The 12,230-nt window shown below is 40.4% G+C and overlaps 1 protein-coding gene across 4 annotated transcripts in view; it reads left to right on the forward strand.

The window, feature by feature from the left end:
* LOC131678818 (vascular endothelial growth factor receptor 1) overlaps positions 1–12,230 on the forward strand; it is a 170,378-nt gene that overhangs the window by 79,310 nt on the left and 78,838 nt on the right. For all 4 annotated transcript variants that reach the window (XM_058959165.1, XM_058959169.1, XM_058959167.1 and 1 more), the window contains exon 2: positions 10,342–11,025. In XM_058959165.1, the coding sequence (XP_058815148.1) occupies positions 10,875–11,025 (151 nt within the window). In that variant the 5' untranslated portion in view covers positions 10,342–10,874. The remainder of the gene's footprint in view (positions 1–10,341; positions 11,026–12,230) is intronic.

The following is a 12,230-nucleotide window of genomic DNA, read 5'->3' on the forward strand; positions in this document are numbered from 1 at the left end:
CTAACTTAAATTAAGTTTGATTTTTGTGTTTCGAATTCATCTGTCTCGTCAGTAACTAGCATCAACTGGGTGCCTAGTTAGATAATGAATCTAAACTAGTACCCAAATTAGCACTAATAATTTAAAATTCTCAGTCCATTACATTAGTTCTTTGGAACGTGGCTCTGCAAAGTGACACTTTCTGTGAAATCCATGTGCATTCCTTCCAAATTTTTGATTTTCAAGCTTCCCTTTGTGCAGTAATCTGCACGTTGTAGTGTTCATTCTATGTCAGTGATACCAAATTTCTAACAGGCAAATATTGCTACGCTCGATGGATATCAGTGTTTCAGAACTATCAGAATTACACGAACCTATAAATATTAATCATTTTACTCATTCCACCCTCAGCGATGAAATAGAAGGCACTAAGAATTAGTAAACATTTTCAGTTGCTTTAATACATTTGTAACTCGTAAAACAGTAGTCTTTGCATTAGAATTTTCCAAAAAGGAAGCCTGATATCAATAACTTCACTATAGCAGTGAAAACGTTTCTTATTTGAGAATTGAACATAGTCATAGTCTTGAGTTTTAAATCGCGAAAAATCTTTTTATCTGGGACATTTCCAATTGTTTTGCACTGACCAATTTTATCACAGATTGAGTGCAAACAAACACCCTGGTGCGGTTGAATCATTTCATTTAAGATTTGAGATAACAAAATACGGAAGTTCTTAACGACGAATTACAATTCTGTACATCAGTTACGATCGTCGTTACATTTCAATTTTGGTAATAGAACCAAGCAATACGGCAAAAGCAAAAAGAAAATGTCATTGCATGAACTGAGTGACAGGTTATTAGAGTATTGGGCGAGATACATCTTATTTACAAAAAAATAAATCAATCGATTTTGAAAACTAGGCAAATTATGCATTCTACGTAAAATTCCACACAAAACTTTATCTGAAAGCTCGCACTAAATTTTACGTGAGGTAACACATGGTGTTTTCGCACATCAAAGCGTCTGTATGGTTTGTCGGTGAAGATTCTTTATCTGCCTAGTAAAACTCTGGGACTTACTGTTTTACTCTTTTACTGTTTATTGTACCGGATTATATCAGACGGGCAGACACGGAGGACGGTTAGCGACCGAACTTAGACTGTAATGTAACATGTATAGACGGACTAGCGCAAACGGAATAACGAATGACTGTACTAACTAAACTGTATTCACATTGTAACTTACAAGCGTATAAACGTATAAACGAAAAGAACTATAAAACGTAAAGAACGTGAAAACGTGAAAACGTATCTGATCTGGTGTGAGCTGGGCTTATATAGTCCTGATACACTTTTGGACGAACGCTATTGGTTCAACCGGAAACCCTTTTCTGGCCGGAAACATATACTGACTTGGAAATACTGCCAACAGAAGCGAAAATTATGCTTACTACAACTACACAAAATGAAACTAATCTAAATGGTATACAGATTGCACGTATGCTATGTGTACAGTGAAACCCTATTAATCTGACGATGATAAATTAGAAATAGGCGCAAACATACCGCCCGCCTTGAAAGACTTGCCTTTCAACTAAACTGTACTATTTATGCTGATTTCCTTTGCGACTAATCTGTCTAACATTCTGACAATAAATCTATCCAGATAGTACACTGTAGTTATTGTTGATGTGATCACAGATCAATTCGAAGATGTTGATTATGCAGCCTGCCTTGCGATCTGCTGCTCGATGTTCAGTGGTGTACCATGGGCGTCGAGGACGGGAGACTTGAATTCGACTCCGTCAACTGCTATGCAGCCGGCGTCGATAAGACAAGACCCGAGCGACTCCGCTGGTCCCACCACTCGTAGTCTGCTTGTGTTGGTTAATGATTGTGATGGTTATATGCTGGACGCTGTAATCATTGGACCACGTTGCCGATGTTAGCTGTGACGCCTGTCGTATCCACACGGTAGCGATCTGATGACCTCGCATGCTATATGTTGAACTCCGTTGGATTTCATACTGGACGGATCTGGATGAGTTGATGATTCAAGAATCCACTCGCAGTTGATTCCTTCCGTTGACCACCTCCACCCCTCGCAGTGAAGATCCATGTACTGAATCGACAGTGATTACGTAGTTTTACTGTTTGCTCTTGTAGGTTGATGTGTCATAATCTGTATCAGTACCTGTATGGGAAAGCGGATCAATTCCTGTTGTATTGGTACCGATTGAAAATACTTAGCTTGGGTTTATGTTGGGATGTCAGTTCCAGTCACTTCAACCAGAACCGCGCCATCCCTAATTGCCTTGTTGCTGGTACCTCGAAACCACTTCTAGCGTGTGGTTATAAACTGACAAACGTTGACTGTGCTTGGTATTGCACCTTAACTGGACCGAGTACGACGAGTAGATGCGGGGGAGGGATGGAGTGGTATCTATATTCCGATGCTTATGATTTGCATGCATGACTGTTGGCTGGTTACTACTGCTGAGCTGCTGGTCTGGTTGTGTACTCGCAGGATTATTCGGCTGAAACGGTTGCGTCATTGGTGATACTTGTACTGGATGCCGTTATGCTGGAAACAACTGGTCGCCTTTTGATTGTTCAGTGGGTCTGTCTCGCTGACAGACTGACGTTGGTGTCCATGCTTCAGTGGGCTAATACCGACTAACTCCGTATTTGATTTTCTGGTGATCCTGTCCAGCTGACTGGCTGATGACGTTATATTCGCTGGAATATAAGAAAGGGTGCTTTTTAAAGAGTAAAGAGTTATAATAGAAGGACTTCCCTGGAACGGAGGCCTCGTGGCCTCCGCGGTCGCTCTCGGCGACGTTGACTGCTGCGACGACTGTGCTGAACTTGTCCAACTAAGTAGGACTGATACTTGATCTGCCTCTTCTCCTTACTGTCCATCTGCTAAATAATTCGATTTCTGCTGATTTTCCTGCGCTCGATGGTATATTGTTGTGCTACGACGATTTCATGAAGGTTCCAATAGTATTGACCACGAAGAGATCTGAAGGGGTTCAACCCCAAACTTGTTGCTGTATACGATGGTGTTTAGATTGGTTGCTGTACTACGATGATTTTCGCGAAGGCTCCAGTGAAAGTGTTCACTGGACTGCTGCTGTGTTACCTTCCGAACGAGCTCCGGCGGGTCTCGACCCCCGGACTCAATCCCAACGTTTCCTCTGTGTTGGAATCATCAACAGTAACTTGTTGATGCGATGTATACGTTGGCGGTATTGGGGGTGCATTTCCAATTTACTGGAACTCAGTCCAGCTCCGATACACATCATGTGCAACGGACTGCAGGGGCATTCATAGCCGAAATGGTTCGACACCGAACATGGTTGAATTGCGCTAAATTCAACCCGTGAAAATGCACCCGAGATGGATGAGGACAAATACCACCAACGCTGTAGTACCGTCTGCATACCTTCTTTTCTTAGACCAGTCTGTTATTTAAACTGGTATTGACCTTGCTTGGTTTCCAGCGACCTGAACTGTAATGATGTTCAAACGAACCGAAGACCGAAGTTCGTTAACAAAGTTGCAGGTACACTTCCTTCCTTATGACTCGATATTCGTAGCATCTGATGTACTTGTTTCTTCCGACAATAACTGCTCCTTGATCCGATTGTATTTGTTTCTACTTCAGTGTTGTTGAGTTGGTTCGAATGCGAAACCCATTCTGATTTGCTGCATTGTATAGGATGGACTCACTGCTGGATTGGATTGGCTGCTGCGAGCCTTTTGACTGATGCTTCATGACGACTTTGTGCGCTGTATTTCAGAGTAGCCGACGAAATGAACAGAATCCTGATCCACCGTGCGTGGATCAAGGTGCTACCTGATCCGTCTTCGCATGCGGCGAAGAATTGTCTCCCAAAGATGGGCAGACAGCCGAGCAATCATTCCCGCGAATGTCCGGAAAAGATTGTGCTTGTTATGTGAACAAGCCCGAATGACTTACTGGCACGCACCGCAGTAATGTCATTGCCATTCTGCTGAATGGACCTTGATGTAACCCCTAATGCCATAGGAGCGCCTGACTTATTGTAAGCAGGCTGGATGTCATGAAGCTGCAACGAATCGACGACCGAAATTGGTTGCCGTAGCAGAAGGGCCGCTCCCCTGCCTGCACTATTCCAACAGTCTCCGTTCACTGAGATGTAACAATGTTGCTGTTACACACAATACTGACGATGTAATTAGCACGATTTCCCAACAACAATGTGCACGCGCTGTGCAACCGCAGTAACGCTTATTTATCCATTCTGGTTAGAGTGAACCGTATCCAGAATACCACTTTTATAGGGCTGCCGACCTATACAGATCGGCCTGTTAATACTTCATGAAATGTTCTCACTAAACGTTCTGACTTTTATCTATTGAAAACGTTATCAGTATATGTATATGGTAATGACTTTTTCTAAGACCGTTGGATCGAAAATATGAGCACTGTCGCTGAACTGACGTCTTCTGTGCTGTTTTGTGGGAACTCAGTCTTCACCATTCACTCGATAATTTTCTTACTCACACGGTCAGTAAATTGAAGTTCCAAAAACTTCGCACTTTAACTACTGGTACACCGATTTCTGTTTAGAACTGCATAGGCATTTCTCTACTGCTTACGGTTTTTTCACGACTGTTTTGACCGCAGTATGCTGGTGCCGGAATTTGTCCAAGGTGTCGGATGTGGGCAGCACGAAACACACAACCGAGTAATCATAATTCACAATAACATCGAATTACAAAATGCCGTAGATATGCCCAATCTGATTAAACGAAGGCTCCGTCTTAAACGTACAAAATGCACTGTAACTCCGATCAAATCACACGGTCGAGCACGATGGCTGATTCCTGTTGTTATTCGTCGAGTGATACCGTTTGACGTTTCTTAGATAGCTGTACTGTTATACTGAATTTCGCCCGGTAGATTGGGCCAAGACAATATAAATTGCGGGTGAGCACATTTGATTGCAACAGTTTATATACTGATAATTTAACTGATTTTTCCCACTGTGGCACTTGCAATTTGCGTGCCGCATGATCACGACCAACTTGGAATGCAATGGCGGCGTCGCCATACTGTTTTTCAGCAGTTTTCACGGCGGCGTTTTGGAGTAATTTTCACTGATCTGTTTTTTCTGTGTACCGTAGATAGTTTTTTCGCCGCTTTTCTGATTACTGCAGCTAACACACCGAGACAGATTTTCAAACACAGAGGAATTTACAGTGACGCGCGTCGTCACCAACACTGGCTTCTTTTCGCCAACCGATTGCAAACGGCAATGAAGGCCGATTTATCACTTTTGCACAGACCGATTTTTTCTCCTCTTTTCTTTCGCGTCGTGACCGCGGGGAACCAATACATGTTCGAAATCTTACACCGACGATCCGGCTCGAAGGACCAAAATGTTTTCGCACATCAAAGCGTCTGTATGGTTTGTCGGTGAAGATTCTTTATCTGCCTAGTAAAACTCTGGGACTTACTGTTTTACTCTTTTACTGTTTATTGTACCGGATTATATCAGACGGGCAGACACGGAGGACGGTTAGCGACCGAACTTAGACTGTAATGTAACATGTATAGACGGACTAACGCAAACGGAATAACGAATGACTGTACTAACTAAACTGTATTCACATTGTAACTTACAAGCGTATAAACGTATAAACGAAAAGAACTATAAAACGTAAAGAACGTGAAAACGTGAAAACGTATCTGATCTGGTGTGAGCTGGGCTTATATAGTCCTGATACACTTTTGGACGAACGCTATTGGTTCAACCGGAAACCCTTTTCTGGCCGGAAACATATACTGACTTGGAAATACTGCCAACAGAAGCGAAAATTATGCTTACTACAACTACACAAAATGAAACTAATCTAAATGGTATACAGATTGCACGTATGCTATGTGTACAGTGAAACCCTATTAATCTGACGATGATAAATTAGAAATAGGCGCAAACACATGGGATTCCTCTTGTTTTCACTTGAAATTTACGCGGACATTCACGCGGAAATTTCACATGCAATTCCAAGCAAAATAGCAAGTGGAATACCCTCGTGGCATTCCACGTGAAATTATCCGAGAAATCCCACGTGAAATCTGTTCTGGAATTCAACATAAAATCCAATGATAAATTCCACATTAAATTACATGTGATTTTCCTCCTGTATTTTCACGTTAAATTACACGTGATATTGCGAAATCTCACGAATGATTGCATGAGAAATCTCACGTAAAATTTACATCAAAATCCACATGAAATCCAACGTGACATTCCAAGTGACATTCCACGTGAAATTATACGTGAAATACTACGTGTACTTCCACGTAAGTTCCACATGAAATTCCACGTGAAATTTCGCATGTGAAATTTTACGTGAAGTTCCACTGGAAATTCTACGCGAAATTCCACTTATAATTTCTCTTGAAATTCCACACGAAATTCTACGTGAATCTCACGTTAATTACCAAGCGAAATCTAACAAAAAAATTCACATGAAAAATCCATGTGAAATCTCACTTCAACTTCCACGTAAAAACCCGCTTGAACTTCCACGTGAAATCCCATGTGAAATTCTACGTGAAATTACACGTCATTTCTCGTCAAAATCCTCTAGATTTACCGCGTGAAATACCACGTGAATTTTTAGCGCTGGTTTAACGTAGAATTTCATTTGAAAATCCGGGTAAAATCTTGCTTGAAATCCCTCGCGACATTCAAAGTGAAAATTACCCATTAGATTCCACGTGGAATCTCACCTGAAATCCTACGTAAAATTCAACATAAAACTCCACATGAAATTCCACGCGAATTTTTACGTGAATTCCCAAGTAAAATTGCACGTGATATCCTATTAAAAATTTTGCCTGAAAATACACAAAAAATTCCAGGTGAAATTTCACTTGAAATTCCACGTGAAATTCTTCACTAAATTCCACGTGAAATCTCATGTTAAACACCACGCGAATTCTAACGTAAATTCACATAAAAATCCACGTGAAATCTCACTTCAACTTCCACGTAAAAACCCGCATGAACTTCCACGTGAAATCCCATGTGAAATTCTACGTGAAATTATACGTTATTTCACGTCAAAATCCTTTAAATGTTCCACGTGAAATACCGCGTGAATTTTTAGCGCTGGTTTTACGTAGAATTTCATTAGAAAATCCGGGTAAAATCTTGCTTGAAATCCCTCGCAACATTCAAAGTGAAAATTACCCATGAAATTCCACGTGGAATCTCACCTGAAATCCTACATAAAATTCAACGTAAAATTCCACGCGAATTTTTACGCGAATTTCCAAGTGAAATTCCATGTGAGATCCCTTTTAAAATTTTACCTGAAATTACACTAAAAAATCCACATAAAATTTCACTTGAAATTCTACGTGAATTCTTCGCTAAATTCCACGTGAAATTCTTCACTAAATTCCGCGTGAAATCTCAGGGTAAACACCACGCGAAATCTAACGTAAATTCACATCAAATTCAACGTGAAATCTCGCGATAGTTTCTATTTAAAAATCCGCGCGATATTCTGCATGAATTTCCACGTGAAATCCAACAGGATATTGCACGTGAAAACCAATGTGATATTGAACGTGAAATTCCACGTTATCCCGCGTCTAATTTCTTTAAAATTTCCACGTGAAATTCTACGTGAAATACCATGTGAATTCTTAACGCCAATTTTACGTAGAATTAAAAAAAAAGAAAAAAGTTGCTTGGAATCCATGGCGACATTCGAAGTGAAATTACCAGTGAAATTTCACGTAAAATCTTCTCTGGAATCCTACGTAAAATTCAACATGAAATGCCACATAAAATTTGACGTGAATTTCCACATGAAATCCCACGTGAAATCTCAAGCAATAGTCCAAGCGAAACCTCACGTAAATTCGCTTCAATTTTCACGTGAAATCTCACGTGAAGTCCATGTAAAATTCTAAGCAAAATTTCTCCTCGATTGAAATTCCACATAAGGTTTCACGTGAAATTTTATGTAAAATTCCACGTGAGATCTCTCGAAAAATTTCACTCGAAATTCCCCTGGAATTCCGCGTGAAATTCTATGTGGATTTGAACGCGAAATTCGGCGGTAAAAGTTTCCCCGAAGCCCTTTTTTACGGCTTCAATTCCTTTAGAATATCCCCAGACCTCGATCTTCTACTACTAAACCCCGGGTCCTGTCGAATGGCTTTCAAAACCCTGAAACAAATAGCTTACTCTGTGGTTAAAAGTCGCAGAAAAGGTTATCTCAAAGTTGGGGCGACGCCTGCGTCGCGACCACTCACCAAAAATAACTCGGCTCCAATCACGATTGGATCCGGTAGGTGCTCAACCACTCGTATGACAGTTCATTAGAAGGAACTCCACCCGCCGAGAGAAAGTACAGAAGCTTTTACGTATCCTGAGCTGACCATTAATTGGAGGGGTCGCTTAATATTTACATTTATATTGTAGTACTACAGCATTCCTTACGTCAAAACGTTCCGTGCCGTTGATGTTGTATGTCGTCTCTGTCATCTCCATAGGAACTGCATGTAATTAATATTGATGTCCTGTTGACGAACTGACGGATCTGACCAAAAAACTAATTTTTGAAAACTTCATCCGTCCACCCCTGAGTCGATTCCCAATCCCATCAGGAGTGTCTTCTCCTAATTTGAACCAAACCGGAAGAGTTTGGCTACCAGTCCAACGTGCTCGAAGTTTGTATCGTATTTTTAGGCAATTTACATAGTGGAAACCTACTAGCTCGCAGTTTCACCACTAGGTGGCACTACTTGCATTAGAAGAGTCACTGTAAGCCAAAATATGAAAGGCAATTTTATAGCTTGCAACTTTGTCCCAGACTGCAAATCAAACCAACATTTTTAGGAGAAGCTATTAAACTTTTAACGAAGTGATGTCTAAACTGCTTTGCAAGGGGCGTATAGTGGTGAATTAGTGGTCGATACCCAGATAGACTTTTAACATGACCAGAAGAATTATTGTAAATGGTCTGTTCTATAACTTTGTAGAAGGGGGTGGGCGTAGCGTATTGGTAAGTCGATTGCCTTGTACGCAGCGCACCTGGGTTCGAGTCCCGACCCCGCACATAGGGTTAGAAATTTTTCATAAGAGATTTTTCTAACCCGAAGAGGCGAATGACCTTAAGGTTAAAACCTCTATAATCGAAATAAAAAAAAAAAAAAAAAAAAAAAACTTTGTAGAAGACATCGAATTTATATCTGTCTTCGTTGAACAGTTAATATTGGCACCCTCTATGTGGCGGAAAGTGGAACTAAAATTTTCTGACAAAAACGTGACTTATATATTAAAATTCTTTCAAGCATACTAGTCATCTAAATGCAACCTTTATTTCTAAAATATATGAAGTTCGCGGGAAGCGACAGCGCCATGCAAAACTTACTCAGACATTACTTCAGTAAAAGTTTAATAACTTCTCCAAACAAAGTTGGATTGATTTTCAGTCTTGGACACAGTTGCAAGCAATCAAATTGTCTTTCTTATTTGTGCTTGCAGTGACTCTTCTTATGCATACAGTGCCACCTAGCGGTGAAAAGGCGAGATAGTGGGTTTTCTCCATGTAAATTGCCTATACATCCCATACAAACTTCAAGCACGTTGGTCCGATAGCTATACTCGTCCGATTTGGTTCAAATTAGAAGGAGACACCCCCGGTGAGATTACGAATCGACTCAGTGCTGGACCGACGGGGGCCATTTTTTTCTTATCTAGTGTATACAAATAAATTACTGTCATGCTACCATGGATTTGGTCAATCTTGGCACTTTCAGTTAATCCTGACATTGAAATTTGATATTTGTTATTATATATTTTGAAGAAAGCAATGCGATATCCATGCCTAAAAATAGTACGATACATAGTGGTCAAAACATATCGAGACATCGTTACTATTACCCTTTCGAACAGTTTTATATCCCACGCCAAGTGTGTTATTATCGAATTCGTAACCTATCCAACGTGTTCAATAATTTTTTATTCCAGTATCACACTCATTCCTTAGCAAAGAATATAAATAACACGCCAGTAATTGAAATCAATCGCTCGATGGTCATAAAAAGTAGCTAACAGCAACATTGACTTCGCACCCTCCAGCACCGAAGCCTCCGCACGAGGAGTGCTCGAATTGGCATCGTAAATACAATGTTCAATTTCGTTCTTTTACTGACTGTGCCTCACTTGTCCGTCCGTCCACGCAGTGCACTCAAATCGCCCCCCCATAACTCATTATGTCTTCCATCAGCGTGGCAGCGATAAAAATTAATTTCCTTTATTTCCCTTCCCATTTTCAGCTCCAACCACTACCACAGGGCTTCGGCCTCTAATGCCAGCAGCAAGGTATCAATCACAAGTGTCATCACGTGGTTTTTCGGGATGCCAACGCACAGACAGCTCTCTTCCTGAAGCCCAAAATCGCGGCCGAGCTCGAAGAAATATGTGTCCCGCGATAGCTGCGACAGCATATGCAAATTTGCAAAACTCATCAACTTCAGCGACGACCGAGTCGCTGGAAGAAAAATAAACTACGCGCCTCTAACTAGTAGCGGCGGGAAAAAAAAAAGTGTCCAAGTGTAGTTTTAAGCCAAAAGCGTATTCGACGACAGCGACGAGCAAAACGAGGTTGACAGTCAGCCACCGATCGAACGGGAAAAAAGATGCGCAAGACAGTTTCTAGTGTCTCACTCTGTGAAAGTCATTTTTGTGCGAAAAGTTTCGGTGAAGTTTGACGTCGTAGAAGAGTTTTTAAGCGAGTGAGTCTTGTGTTATTTTATGGTCAATTTCAAACCACTTTTGCGCGTCAACTTACTACTTATGTTTATGTTTGATGCGTCCGAAAAGGCAGAGTGTGGTGAAAATGTTTAGAAGAAAAATGTACAGTATATGTTTGGATAAGCGCAAAATGTTGCAACCATCTGTGATATATTTGATAATAATCGTACAAATTGCCACGTGGAGCGGAACAGCAACTGTTTCTGGTAAGTTAAGTTTTACTCTAAATGATCAATTATAATTAAATACATTAATCATTCACTATGAATGAAACGAATAGTTCACGAATTCACATTTGTTCGAATAAGTAACCGCCGTAACACTGAAGAAGACCGCGTGTGATTAGAGGACCCAACATACGCTTGATGTTTTCAAATCCAAACATTTATTACACTTAACTGTAATTTTACTTCCGTATTAAAAGTATTCATTGTTCAAAAGCCACATATTTACATTTCAAGGTTTCGAAAAATGTGGCATTCGACTAACGCCCACGTCTTGTCATTCAGAAAAAGGAAATAGAAATTTATAAACCCTTTCGAACTCAACAAATTTATAAGTGTATCATAATTCAAGCTACCAATGAACTTTTGTTTACAAACAAAAGAAAGGAAACAGAAATGAAGAAACGAACAGAAAACAGAACAGAAGAACTCAATGCAACCTAGACTCTGTCCCATGCGTCCCATGGCATTTCTCGAAGTCTACCAAACTTTATCACTTCCATTATCGTCTGTTGTTCAACTTCCTTTCACTTCCGGTTGGCTCGCGCTCCAAAACAGAAGCATGAACAAAGTCATAAGACGTTGACATGCATGCTCCCGCTGTGTGCTGCTGTGCAACTGTGAAATGATGATGGGTGTGTATAAAACGTCGAAAAGCAGAAGCTCAGTCTAGTGAAAACTCTAATAGGGGAATTGTGGGAAAAACCGACACTGTGGATAAAACCGACACCCCACAACTTTTCCTAGAAATCAAATTTTTATTCATTTCATAATGATACATTATAATTAGTACGTTTATGTAGAGCATTTCAAGAAAAATTGGATTTACGTTAGTGCGCCGAATGTCATAAAAATAAACAAAACATACGACAGCAGCGTTCATACTCGTCTGGATGTAAAATTTCGTTGGTAGATTTTAAGGTTTTAACCGAACAAAAGCTTTTCAAATCACCACATTTTTCAGTACTGATTATTATCGGCCTTTCCTATGATCAACTAGGTGCATTGAAGACGAGTTTGAGAAATTCAATATTTTTTATTGCTTTTGTAAAAAAAATGTGCGCTGTTGGGGTAAAACCGACACCCTATGGTTAGGGTAAACGCTGCACTATGGGGTAACTAGGCCGAAAACCTGGACAAAATTATTTTCTGCTGTTCTATATATTATTTTGCAATTATATATACTG

Source organism: Topomyia yanbarensis, chromosome 2 (genome assembly GCF_030247195.1).
Source record: "Topomyia yanbarensis strain Yona2022 chromosome 2, ASM3024719v1, whole genome shotgun sequence".
NCBI lineage: Eukaryota > Metazoa > Arthropoda > Insecta > Diptera > Culicidae > Topomyia > Topomyia yanbarensis.